A 13,929-nucleotide genomic window follows, 5' to 3' on the forward strand; every position below is an offset into this window, starting at 1 on the left:
TAATTTTTTGGCAGGTGGAGGAAGAGCTCACTTTCAAGACTTATTTCCTGACTCCACCCCAGTGCCCAATAACTGACACCAGTGATTTTTCCATGAAAAAAGGTGCCCAATAATTCAGTGTCACTTCCAGAAGGATTTGTGATTTGAATACTTGAATGCAGCCACATTCAAGAGCACCACAAAGATCAGAAATTAACACTCGTTTGTTGAAAATTTTTGAACAGTAACAGCAAAATAGAAGGCTGGTGAGTTAGCAGCTTTTACTTAACTATGTACTTTATCCAACTCAAAGCAAAAACTACAGGTGGTGCTTCTGTATTTCACACAATCACAGAACCATCCAGGCTGGAGAAGGCCTTCAAGATCATTCAGTCCAGCCACCAACCTGATTTACTGGGTCCTGTCACTGTATCACACCCCTTATTGATCGGAAATAAAATCCAGCACCCTGAGATTGAGGAGGAATTTGTTAGGAATAAGTACAATAATTAATGGCATATTCTGACAAAAGTACTGCGCAGAGAAAAAACTGCAAGCAACCTGACGTTACAATATCACACAGTACACAGTAATCTCCTTTATACAAGATAGATCTTACCTAAAATCAAACATGATTAGTCAGATGAACCACAGTATCAACTGCAGCATTTTCTTTTCACCTTTTTAAAAGCTGGACCTCAAAAGTACTTTCAAATAGCAGCAAAATATTTTTTAATATTTATTAAGTACTGGAAAATGAATTTAAAAGTTACAGTAAAAAAATTCTGGCAAATCTTCTCAAAAAAAAAACCAACCCAATTTGTACATACCCTTCAGTCTATGTTTTTTTGTTTCTTTTTTTAAACTGGCAATGAAGACAGTAAGGGTGGTGTGGGGTTTTTTTTTGGATGATGATTCTTCAGAGAAAAAGTTTTCCTGAACTCTGTTAGCAGGACAGCAATTACTGCTTTCCTCTTTTGCTGGTTAATAGCAGAGAAACACAACAGTTGCTATTACACATGAGATCTGAACAGTATCTACTTGTTCTGCCACTTGCAGAAGATTAATTCTAACACGGTACAATTCAAGGCATGAAACACAACTCCATGTAGTTTCATCAAACATGAAACTACGAAGTTTTAAGCTTCTTTTGACACAAATGGAAAGTACGCAGTTTAATCCAAGGACCCTTGCTGTTATCCCAATCCAGATGTTTTCATCTTATTTTTTGAAGACTCCTAGACTAAGTATGGTGCATCCATACATAAATGCACTTTATGGTGCATCTGTAACCATATTTTATGATCAGTGGTTCCCAAGTGGACCATTTTCTTTAGGGGGAAGTCACTCACTGAAATTTCTAACTTGGCAATTAAAAACCCTGCTCAGATCTGCTCCTCCAAAATTTGCTTTCAGAAATGAAAGGATTACTTAACCACCAAGGATGTCCACCCCAACACAGATCCATCAAAAATCTTCCATACAGCTACTACAGAAACACAGCAATTACCTGATCTACCAGTACAGGCATCATTCATCTCTGCCACCAAACCAGATGAACCTGCTTTACTTCAGAAGCATCTTCCAGAAGTTATCATCCTGTAATCAAAATAAAACAAGCTGAGAAAAATACATTTTACAGCACGAGTCAATTTCCCCATTTCCCCGTGCTTCCCCCCATTTCAAGAGTCACAAGCTTGGGTTTGCAGATTAGTCTGTTTCAAGTTTTACTACTTCTCTTCTAAGTGGTGGAGGATTCACTGGTTTGGAATGGACTGGAATGACTTAGTGATTGGTTGCATGGCTTATGGATTCTCATTCCTTTTCAATGGTGCACTGCCATGTAAAATCCATAAGTTGAACGACAAAACATACTGAGGACTAAACAGAAGTAAAAAGCTTTGGTTTTGCTTTTAGTTGGAGGTCTTCACGTATACTATATTCAAGAGCATCATTTGAACTTCATGGCTTTACCTGAGTCATAACTTGTCACAGGTTCTGCCACATGTACCAGGTATCCCTGTAACGCTGCGTCAAAACTGAACAGTCAGGCATCCAACTAAATGTCAAGTTTGCAATGGCTTGCTTCAAACTCCCAATAGCTGAGATGGTATCTGTCAATCTAAACCAATTCCTGACTTCACAAGTCTTTTAATTTTCTTAAAATAACAGCACACGCAGTCTGTTTGAGCGTCTTCACTGAAAGAAACTGGGCACAAAATACCCCCTCCCAACCCTACTTCACAGCATTCTCTCTAAAGCGAGCTGCATTCTTATCTTTAGTTTCAAAACTGGTGCCATAAATGCTTTTATCCAAGAAGAAATGTTGAATTTTGAGAACTTCTAATGCATTGAAGTATTTCATTTCCTTACTTTTTTTAAATCTAGACAGCACTTCCATTGCCATGACGTGCAGCTTGTTTTACCGTACTAGAGGAAGAAACTTGGTTCAATTTTGACTTAGACTGAAAAACTAGTTTGCTTTGCTTACCATCTTTGCTGTTTCACAGGCATTTGCTGCTTTAAATCAGCTGTGGAATGCTGAAAGTTTCACTTGTTTTTAGGAAGCCATAAGCCTTTGAGAAGTTGGAGAGAAAGACTTCTTTGCTTATCTTATTTTCTCCTTTGGAATCAAAGATGTTCCTTTAAAAGTGAAACACTACAGAGTTGCAAAAATTTGAAACAGTATGAGTAAGCATGGCTTTGTAGCTTCTTTGATGAATTGGTCAAACTTTTTTATTTTTTTTTTTAATTTTTTTAACAGTATACTGTAGCTGACTTACATGTACATGGTTCATTTGATGGGGAGAACTTTTTAAACTCCCCAAGAAACAGGAGGAAGGCAAAAAAAAAAATAGTATTATCCACATGTTTTTTCAGGTGGATTGACTTTTTTTTTTTTTTTTTAAACACAAGGATCTGAAGGCATTTTCTACTGGGAACACTGACTCCAGGGAACACTGACTTGGAATTCTAGACAAAAATGAACTTTCCTGTGGAACATCCCCACCACCCTCCACATCACAAACAATACTTTAAGAGCGAGATGCTGAATGCGTGGAACAATCCAGCTCCTTTTAGATAGTTGGATGTCGTGTGGAAGATCTTAAGAACTGCTTATTCTGTTCACGAGGAAAGTCAGATGGGAAGTGTGGCATTTCAGGGAAACTTTACTTTGGAAATTACAACACTAGTACACAGCTCAAATTTTATACATTTAACATCTGCCTTTCGAAAGAAATGTTAACAATTTTGAAATGAAATTAAACACTGGTTTAACTTTTCTTCACAAAAGCATAAAAGTCATGGAGGGGAAAACTTAACAGGCAACAATAAAAAAAGGTAAAAACAACTTTTCCTTTTAGTAGTCCTCTGGTAGTAAAGATAGAACTTCCACTTTTTTTTTTAATTTGTTTGAGAAGTAATGTCTTGGTCCAAAAAAAGTTAAGAGTGTTTTTAGTATCTGCTTCTGCCTCCACCTCTGTCAGATCTGCTTCCGCCACGGCCACCACCTCTGGGTGCTCCGCGGCTTGAACTACTGTATGAATCACGAGGAGGTGGATAGCCCCTTTCCATGGATGGGGGAAGACCCCTGTCTTGTCTTCCAACACGATCACGGCCACTTGAGTAGACATCACTTCTGCTGCTTGAGTAACTTTCTCGGCTTCCATATCCATCACGTGTGCTGCCGTAATCATCATATCGACTGCTTCCACCATAAGATGGCGGGGGCCCTCGTGCAGGTGGAGCACTACGTGAGTTACCTGCAGGGTCAATGGTCAGGTAATATGGCAACACCATAAGTTATATAAACAATTTCAATCTGAATTTACAGAATTGCTGTATTAAATGTTTACTTTTACTCTTTTGTATGCATTGAGATGTTCTTTATATAATCTGCCACGTTAATGGTATTTTAAGTGGGAATTGCGTATCAGGCAGTGAGTGGATTTAACAGACTTTGAAGGAATGAAGACGGTGTTTATGCAGGCAGGCTCTTTACTGGGCATTCCAGAACAGCTTGTTATTTTAGAGAAGAAACTCAGCCACATTTTCCAGAGATAGATGCAATTCTGAACCGTAGACTTTGCTTCTTTAACTTACAGCTTAACAATGGGATCAAATGATAACCAACAACTGCACTTTCACTGTAGGGGGAAAAAAAATGCGCCACTTCCCCCTAAAACAGCATCAACCTAGTAAAAGTCAGACTTCACGACACCCGTACAAATTACTGCATGATCCTCAAAATGGATTCTTACCATAACTCTCATACGAATCTCTGTAGGAACCTCCACTTGGATGATCTGAGTAGTCTCTGTCACGTCCACCACCATATCCGTCACGATCGCTGTAAGAGGAAAGGCTACTGAGACTCAGTATAAACCAGTCCGATCACAGCAGAAGCAAACAGACACAGACAGAAATGCAGTAGTAGATACCTATAGCCCCTGGAGGGGTATTCATCACGTGAACTGGAATGACCATAGTCGCGATACGCATAGTCGCGGGGAGGTGGCGCGTAGTCCCGTGTGTCCCTGGAACTGGGGTAATCTCTGCTCGAGTAACTACAACAAACAAAATTGGGTTACATCAGAGTAATCAGGGATCAAAATCCTCTGACGAATGAAAACATTGAGCAAATCTAAATCATTAAGAAAACTTACCCATCTTTAGTGCTATAGCCATCATCTCTTGGAGACATGTAGACATCTCTTCGTGATGGCATCGGTTCTCTGCGTGGAGGACCACCATAACTGTCTCTTCCACGTGACACAGGAGCTTAAATACAAGTTGTAAAATATAGTTGCACTTAACCACACAGAAGACTCAAGGCAATTACTACTGAATGATTCACACAGACTTAGAAGCATCACCGCGCAGCCTACATCCACAATACTTTTCCGCTTATGGAGTCTTAAAGCAGCATTAAAAGGAGCACAACAGATCACACCAGAGAACGATGAGAACTGATAGATAATAAAAATGATCAACTAGCCCACAGAAGATTTAACTTCAAAAAGAAACCAATGCTTTCCATAAGTTCCTGATGAGTAAGGCATTACAAGACACTGACTAGACAACAAAGCAATTTATCAAGTTCTTACCTCTTCCTCCCATGCTGCTGCTACGCACTGGTCCCGAAGGTGCAGATCTTTTAGGTGGAGGGCCTCCACTTCGTGGAGGTGGACCTCTCTTCATGGGAAGTGGCCCTCGAGAAGACCCTAGAAGATAAGCCATGTACCACCTTGTTACTTCTGTAATACTTACCCGTATGCCCCTAAAGCCTCAACTCCAGTAATCTAACTGATCTTACACAGTAGTGGTAACATCAACAGTAAACCTCTAACATTAGACCCTAAAAATACCTTTATCTTGTTTTTCAGTCACTACTAGATGCTGCTGACAGAATTGAAAGCATGCCAGATAAACTTTTTTCACAGCTTAAGTTCCTGTTCAGAACTGTCTTATAGAAGTGATCTAAAAGCCACAGTGTGTGCTGCGAAGGAGAAAGAAAACTCTTTCCTGTCATCAGTGTCAGGTTAAATGCTCGAGTTACTGTCCTCAGAAGACAAAAGCGACCTGGGAAGACTTACTAGAGAAGATCCTACATAAAGAGGGAACAGAGATACCGTAGGACCTACTACATAGACTTTCCAAGAATAGAATTTTCACTATTGTCAGGGTTTTTTTCCCCTGCACTACAGCTTTTACTGTTATAAAACACATGCTGCTTTATGTGACTGTTTTAGTACTGAAAAGTTGCTGAATAAGTAGGTATATCTAAGTTAAAGCACATCCAGTATCGAGTTGTGTACTATCCTTTCATTTCAGAGAGCTTCAACTCAAAAATGTCATGAGCAACATTTAGCTTTCCTAACTGTCACTGTGACCCCAATCATTTAAACAGCTACAGTTTAGTGAGTTTAGACCTCTTGCTAGTAAGAGCAGAAAGCACTTCCCTTACCCTGGTGGAAGAGAATCACTTTTTCACCTTGAATACAAGAAAGCTTCCTTTCACACGTGCAGGGCAGGAGTTTTGTTTCTTTCATAGCCAAAAGCCAAGTAGAGCGTTAGATGTAGAAGGGAATCTTCACATTTGAAAGCCTTTTTCTTAAGGTGTACTTGCCTAATCAAAAATTTGACTCAACTGCCGAGATTACATTTCATGATTTTAATAATGAACAAGGAGTGCACTATTCAGCTGTTTGACTTTTTCCAGTAGGATTATTGTCATCTTCCAATGGGATTGTCTTGTATGTTGTCCAAGTATATAATGAGATAGGTAAATACATACCCAAGTGACTCCCTCTTGAAGGTGGTCCTCTCGCGCCACTTCCGCCTCTTCCACCTCTAAGGCCCCTGGGAGGACCTCTGCTTCGTGGAGGGGGTGGTGGCCCACGCCTACCACCACTTTCAAAGGATGGCTTGGTTGCTTGTTCCACTTTAATTGCTTTCCCATCTAATGACTAAAGAAGAAGCTGCTTTACTTATTGCTCAGTCATGTTTGTATTTCTTAAATTAAGCCCTTCTTGCTTCACTATTATAGGGCTTCCATTTTATAAAGTTAGAGCAACTCTAGAACAGATTCAGTCTTCAGTATTAGTCCCCACGTACTCAGCAGCATGTTGGGCCTAATTTCTAGAGTACTTCATTCTTGTGGTATTGATGAAAAAACACAGAGCAGCATCAGAAAGCACTTTCAGTCAAAATAAAAGTGTCCAATAACTACGGCAGCCCCATGTCATTTATTGCGTAAATGAAATATGATTTATGAGCTCCAATTTACTTCCAATTGCCACGGACTTTTGCACCAAACTGACTGCACCAGTAGTTACAGGATTAAGCTGAAGATATCTTAGCTTCAGTTGGGGTTTCTGGCAATGGGGAGGCCGTTTTAAGTACATTTTCTTGATGTCCTGATTAAACGGTGATCACTGAAGTATTTAGAAGTAATTTCAGCATCTACAAAGCAGACCGAGTATGGCAATTCAGCCCTTTCCTACCATTTCAAGGTGAGTTTTCAAAAAAAAGAGGTGACTGACACAATTTACTCTATTACTTGCTTTTCCAGAGTGAACTTTTTTTTTTTTTTTCTTAAGTGGATGCTTTTTCTGGAGCACAGACCTGCAGTAACAGGAACTCTGCAGCCAGCTATTATGCCTCAAATACGAACATGCGTTAAGACATACTGAGCAGCTCAGCAAGTGTATCCATGGCATCCTCTTTCAGACAATACACATTTGGTCAGGAGAACAGTCAAGATAGAGCTCTATTGAAATTAGTTTACTGCACATCTTTATTGGCAAATGCAGCTTGACTTTTTGTAAGCTAAATATCTGTAACTAATGAATAAGGCAGTCTTGTTAATTGCACATTATTGCAATAGAAGAATTCCTGGTAAGCGTCTCAGTCTGCACTGCTAGTGGTTGTTTATGGAGGTAAAACTGTATCTTCTTCCTTGTCCAATGAAATCTGCCCCTTTCCAACATCATCCACTCTAGCAGTGGACATATTCCACCACTATACACAGTCGTAGTTACTACTGAAAAACTGAGAGTGTATATCCAAAGGTTTGACTCAATCCATCTTGAGAAAAAAAAATTAGCAACATAACATTGGTCTTGCTTTTGATTTAGCTTATGTAGTTTCTCAATGACATTCAGCATGACAAGCTCAGAACATTCCAGGAGCACGCATGAACACTGCTAATCACTGGAATCTAACAGTTGATACCTAGTTCATAACTAGTTTTGCTATCTCTCATATTCCAGACACCTTTCTCACAATGGGAAAGGTAGGCTTAAAGCCTTAAGTTTTGCTACCATGACCGCAGGAGTCCTGTTTTATGGCAGACTACTAACAATTTGTTTGGATTTTTGAACCCAAATATCATCCCTTCCCACCAGCAGGGGTTCTGAACACCTGGATGTCAAGTCCAACTTGGTGTTTTTAACTTCTTGTTTGCTTAAACACCGGAGGCATGGTTTTCCTAATGATTTCTATTCCTTATTTTCTTCTGCCTTGCACCTATGCACATTACTGAGGCAAAACATAGTTGCTTTTAAAACTGCTTTTAAGCAGCCTAATTCATGTCTTATGTCAAAAATAAAATCTTTGTTTTTGCTGCTGTTAACCAGAAGGTACTTGTTTTAAAATATAAGATTGGAATGGGAAAACCATCTTCTTTTATAGGTTTTTCAGTCAAACGAAAATTCATCTAACTGATGAGACAGAACTCAAGACAAGTTATCTCAGAGCAAGAAATTTTCAATGGGTCCAAAACACCATCTGTCAAAACAGGCACTCATCAACTGGTGTTTATAATCTTGATTCCAAGTGTTGCAACAGTACTTTTAATATGAAAGGGGCACTATTTTGTGGTATTATGTTGGTGCTAAAAATAAAGTCTACTATATATGCTCACTTAAGGATAGTAGTAGATTTGCAACCACAATTTTAAAAACTCCTGCATGTGCAATGAACAACCTATACAGTCCTGAAATGTGCCCAAGGAACCTGAAGCAAACAATTAGAGAATTGTCCTGTAAACTGCTCCATGTTGCAAAACAGAAGTTAAATGAGGTGTATTTGTAAAGTTTGAGTAGCTGTAATTCAAATATTCCAAAGAAACTTGCATGAACCAGCAGCCTAACATCATGCTGGTGCTTCCTCTCTGATGGACTTCACTGTTGATGCTGCTGCAATTCCATCGTCACTTGTGTGTTTCTTGACAACACAACATGAGCACTTTTCTTCATCAAATACATGGAAGAACCAAGGATCATTTCCTATCAATCCAAGCTTTTCTGTATTATAACACTTCTTCACAGGAAGATTTGGAAATAAGTTTGTTCATTAGAGGACAATAATCTTCCGTGGTGGATAGTAGTATTCACTTCCAAGCTCTTAACATGCTCCAACTGGCTTGACAGGTCTTCAACTGGAAGAATGGAATGCTTCAAATGGAATTTTATCTTTGGCTTGACCCAGATGTTTCCTCTAAAATCACATTCTCTTTATTTACAGATTTTTGTACTCGGGACTTCAAATATGAAGAACAGAACAGCTTAACAGAAAGTTCACTACAGACTTGGGAGTATTCCCTTGTACTCAGACAAGAAAGTGCATTTTATGACACAAGGATGATGACTTCGCTGCCTTGCAATTAAGATTTTTTTCCTAAAGAATTTGCTGTAAAATGCTTTACGATTTCTACTGTGCCATTCAGGCTATAACTGATCCAATTTTGCAGAGAAAGTAATTTAACTTGAGAAATTCCCCTTCCCCCAAAACCATTATCTCCTGACCTCCTTCCTCAGGACTAAAATTTTCAACAAGCAAGCTGAGACTCATTCATGCCTGTTCCATTTCAGAATGAAATATTTAACCCCATTTCTTCCCTCAACTCCAGCAACTGAAGATACGTTCTGATGTTCTTGCAGAATTCAACCAATTCCACCTCTTCTGCTGGCTGCAACTTTGAATTTCACTGGAATGACAGACTGAGATACACACTGCCCATACATCACCTGTTTCCCCTTGGCTAAGCAGGTCAAGTTTCTCATTACAGACTGTCTGAGCTCTTCTGCACAGTGCTTCTGCTGCTGGCTCCTTTGAAATGCCTGGATGTTTCATGAGCACTCCATCACTTCCAAACAGTCAGAAGAACTCATTTTGGACAGATTAGAATGAATTCCTCCCACAGGATGCCTCAAGCATCACTCCTCTTCTGACACAGAATGCAGTCTTTTTGAAGTATTGGCATCACTTGTTGTCCAGAAGGCTTTCTCATGAAGTACTGCCTTATAACATTCTTGCCTCTTCCACATTCACAACTAAACCAAGCTAGATAGGTACAGAATTGGAACTATACACAGCTATGCTTGCAGGCTTACACTGAAGGCCATTCTTGCCCAAATCCTGAGTGAGGATGTTGTTTCCAAACACTGCTGTTCAAATTTCAAAGATGATGAAAGTATGCTTAGATTTGCAGCTCTGAAGACAGAAGCCATGACAGTGATCACCCACAAGTCAGTACTTCCTAGTTCTCAAGTGATCCAGACGGCGCATTCCAAAATACAGGCAAACTCAGATTAGCTACATGCCATTTAACGCTTCTTTACTGAACATTACTTTTATGAACGTTTCCAGCGTGAATATACAACATTTAAAGACCTAGAACAGCTGTTTATTTTCTGAGTTTCCATTTATTTTCATTTAAATGCTGCACTCCATGAACAGTTGTTAGGATTAGGGACTGAACTCCTTTTAATTCCACAATTCGTTGTTGATGCTCAAAGTTACTGTCTGTGGGGTTCAATTGAATTATTAACTCAGAGGAAAATCAGGATTTTGAAACTGCAGTAAACAGGTCTTCAGAACTGTAGCAAGCTACACAACGGAGACAGATTCATTAACAGATGCACCTTTAGGGATGTTTGGACTGGTATAGAAAGAACATCTGACTTATCATTCTCCACACTAAGAAAAATGACTAGCTTAAAGTGGAAGCAAATCTCCATGCAAAGTTACAATAATCATCAACAGATTGTCCTCAAGAACTCAGAAACTAAGCAGCACACACACCAGAAAGTCTGCTTTAACACAAAACTAGGAATAACTAAGTTTAATTATAAGCATCATCTGTGAACACTACAAACTCATTTTCTTACTCCATAAGTGCAGGTATTCGCTATGCTTTACTTATGGACTATGCTGAATTGAAAGAAAACCATCAGTCATTATTTCGCACTAACAACTATCAAAAGCTCAAGTGCTATTCAACCATTCTAAACAGAGGCTTTCTTAACCTTAGAAGAGATGCTGTTAGCAGAAAGCCCAGTTCAGCATGATCTTTACAAGTGAACTCTTCTGACTGCACATGACAGACAAGAGTCTGAAATTCAAATCAACTGACATGACAGCTTACACCATCTAAAGAGAGCATTTCTTTGAACTGTTGTTGATCACTAACTCACAAACCGACATTCAGCTTTTCAAACATACCAAAGCAATATCAGATCACAATAACCTACATTCCTCCAGCAAGCTATCCTGACGTGAATCTCAAATTCTGCTCCAAATTCAGTTTTCCTTTTTAAAGACATAGTATTTATTAGTTTGGTACTTTTTTTTTTTTTTTTTTTAAGCTGTGTAGCTCTGTTGCAGGGTATGAACAAATTCAAGTGTTGGTTAACTGCAAAACAGTTTTACTGTAATTGGCAAGAAATGCCACATATATAAGGATACCTACAAATTAACAATGCATCAACACACCACAGTGAAGGCAAATCACATCAAACCCATATGAGGGGAAACATTCCTAGTTTTCAGGTAACTCACTCCCCTAAAATATGATTTATGCAGTATTACGTTCAAATACAGTAAGTACAAAACAATTAGAGGAGGCATGCAAGAGTGAAAAGCTGTCTACTAGAAAGCTCTCCATCGCTAACTAAAAAAGAAATTGATAACCAAATGACAGCCAGGCTTCACTTTCTACTGTCAAATCCAGAGTCAGAGAAAAGTGAGTCCAGCTTCATGGAGACAACAGGAAATAAAGACATCCTGACAAATTTAACCCTGTGACTTGTCTCCAGAATCTTCTAGTCCATTATCTTTCCAAGTCTTATTATGAGTTAAATTAGCTCCATAGAACAGCACTTTTGCTTAGCAGCAACAGCAAAGATGATCTCAATTCCTACCTTTCCATTCATGTCTCTGGCAGCATCTTTAGCATCTGCTGGACTCTCAAACGTTACAAAAGCAAACCCTCTTGACTTGTTGGTTTCACGATCTTTCATCAGGAGGACTGCAGTGGAAATAAAATCATGTTACCCTCTTCTGCAATTAAGCAACAAAACTTAACCTTTATTTACCCTTTAAGCTCAGAACTTCTTAGAGAAGATGATCATTTCATAAGATCAACATTATAAGAGTCATCATAGCTGTCTTCTGTTGTTTCAATCAAGATGGCAAGAGTATCCTTTGTTTTTTACCTTCCACAATGCGTCCATATTTGCCAAATACAGCCTCAAGGGCTTTCTCATTTGTCTCTGTGTTCAGGCCACCGATGAACAGCTTCCCAGGACGATCTGCTTCAACCATTTTGATGATACAAGAGACCTAAGAAAACATACAGTTCTCATTAACAAAACATTAGACTACAGCAGATCACTGGACAATAGCATGGAATATTCTCTCTTCCTCAAATTCAAGCCAGTTTTCTTTGAACAAAATACCAAAGAAGAGATGTTAAGCACAAAGGGAAAAAGAATAACTACAAGGTTGAAGCAGTTATTTCCAGCAGAAACTCCAGAAAACAAAGCAGGGCTCTAATGAGAACAGTTCTAGAATAGACAATGGTGGACACTGAAAAGCTAAGCTTACTGCCTTTTTTGCCCCCGATGGTCATCTTAGCATTCAATCTGTCACACTCCTGTCACAGATTCTTTCTTCTATGAAAACAACTAACTTTAAGATAAAACCGAAATGTTTAAAGTCAGGTGCGCCAACATTCAAAATTAACCCCAATCTTTTATGGTATTTTAAGTACATCCACACTAAGTCAAAGCCGAGGCCTACACAACACGACAGCCTGAACGGATACCAGCCCAACACGGCTTAGAGGAGCGGGACGAGAAGAGCCGGAGACAAACGTGCTCTCGGAGCATCTGGCGTTCCGCCCAGCCTTGCAGACCGCCGTTACCGCACGCCTCAGGCCAGTGGCGGGAAAGCCCGGCGCCCAGCTCGCTCGGCACACAGGCACAAAGGGCTCCACAAGGCGCCGCCGGCGGCCGGGCCGCCCCAATCGCGCGGGCGGACAAGCGGCGGCCGCCCCGCTCCGAGCCTCGTAAGCGGCGCACCGGGCCAGGAAGAGAGGAGAACAAGGAGGGGGCGCCGGACCCTCCGCGTTTTCCACACACCTCCACAAAATGGCGGCCACCTCTAGCAGGGCCTTCTTTCCCTCCCGGCGCCAGACGAACGTCTCAGCGCTGAGCGGACCGCGCACCCCAAGCCTCGCTCCGAACCCTCTGCTCGGGCCCCAGGGCGCGCCTGCAGCAGCCCTCCCTTTGTCCTCCTCGAGGAAGCGGAGCCCGCGCGACGGGACCGCTCCAAGAAACCCCCGCACCTAAAATGGCGGCCAAGCGCCTCTCGCGCCGGGGACCCCGCGCCCCGCCAAGCCGTCCTGCACCCCGCACGTGGGCCGGCGGGCAGGGAGGGAAGGCGGCAGGCCGGGCTCCACCGCGCCTCGCCCCACGTCCGCAGTGACGGGCGGAGCGCAGCTTCTCTCCGCGGGCAGAACCTTTCATCGCACCACCGCTTTCCACATTCAGCTCTCACTTCGCAGGGCCCCGTTCCCCCCTCCCCGCAGATCCCGGGCCCGCTCGGCTCGCCTCGCAGCACTCACCTCCACTCCCACCCTGCCCCAACTGCGCAATGGGAGCGAACAAAGGAGCTGCGGCCCTTTATAGCGCTGACGTCACCGCCGGCCGGGGCCCCGGATGCACGCGGCGCCGAGCCCAGCAGGGGGAGGCCGCAGCCTGCCGGGGTTTCAGCGCGGCCGCTTCGGGTCCGCGCGGCGGCGGCGGCGGCGGGCGGCGAGCGGCGAGCTGCGGTGCGCTGCGCTGCGGTGCGCTGCGGCCGGGAGCTGCCCGGGAGCTGCCCGGGGTTCGGAGCGCGCCGCTGTGGGTAGAGTGGCCAGGCCTTCATGAATGAGCGGGACTTTCCGGTCCTCGCTGGAACAGTTGTTCTGTGGTCGGTGGTGCTTTTCCCTTTGTCTGTTTGCAGCTCTGCCTGGGAGGTGCGGATGGGATTGCTCTGAAGACTCACTTTACAGCTTTGAACAGTTAAGGTTGGAAAAGACCATCGAGACAATTTAGTCTAACCATCAACCCATCACTACCAATCCACATCCATCCTTTTCTTGACTGTTTGCAGGGATGG

General features: G+C 41.9%; 1 protein-coding gene and 1 non-coding gene across 3 annotated transcripts; both read right to left on the bottom strand.

Annotated features, from left to right (window-relative positions):
- Positions 1–3,131: 3,131 nt before the first annotated feature.
- Positions 3,132–13,517, bottom strand: RBMX (RNA binding motif protein X-linked). 2 transcript variants are annotated; one of them, XM_048959270.1, is made up of 9 exons: positions 13,394–13,517; positions 11,982–12,108; positions 11,688–11,794; positions 6,278–6,449; positions 5,088–5,204; positions 4,647–4,761; positions 4,422–4,547; positions 4,242–4,330; positions 3,132–3,743 (listed from the first exon to the last, which is right to left on the bottom strand). In XM_048959270.1, exons 2-9 carry the CDS (start codon positions 12,088–12,090, stop codon positions 3,436–3,438), a joined length of 1,143 nt encoding a protein of 380 aa, XP_048815227.1. In that variant the 5' UTR covers positions 12,091–12,108; positions 13,394–13,517; the 3' UTR covers positions 3,132–3,435. The 2 variants fall into 2 exon arrangements, with proteins under 2 accessions (XP_048815227.1, XP_048815226.1); XM_048959269.1 differs by having other exon boundaries at positions 4,242–4,345; positions 13,394–13,516.
- On the bottom strand, positions 11,867–11,931 carry LOC125699985 (small nucleolar RNA SNORD61). Its single transcript, XR_007379752.1, has one exon. It is a non-coding gene; the product is annotated as a small nucleolar RNA SNORD61 (small nucleolar RNA).
- Positions 13,518–13,929: the final 412 nt, after the last annotated feature.

The sequence above is a fragment of the Lagopus muta genome, chromosome 13 (genome assembly GCF_023343835.1).
Source record: "Lagopus muta isolate bLagMut1 chromosome 13, bLagMut1 primary, whole genome shotgun sequence".
Taxonomy (NCBI): Eukaryota; Metazoa; Chordata; class Aves; order Galliformes; family Phasianidae; genus Lagopus; species Lagopus muta.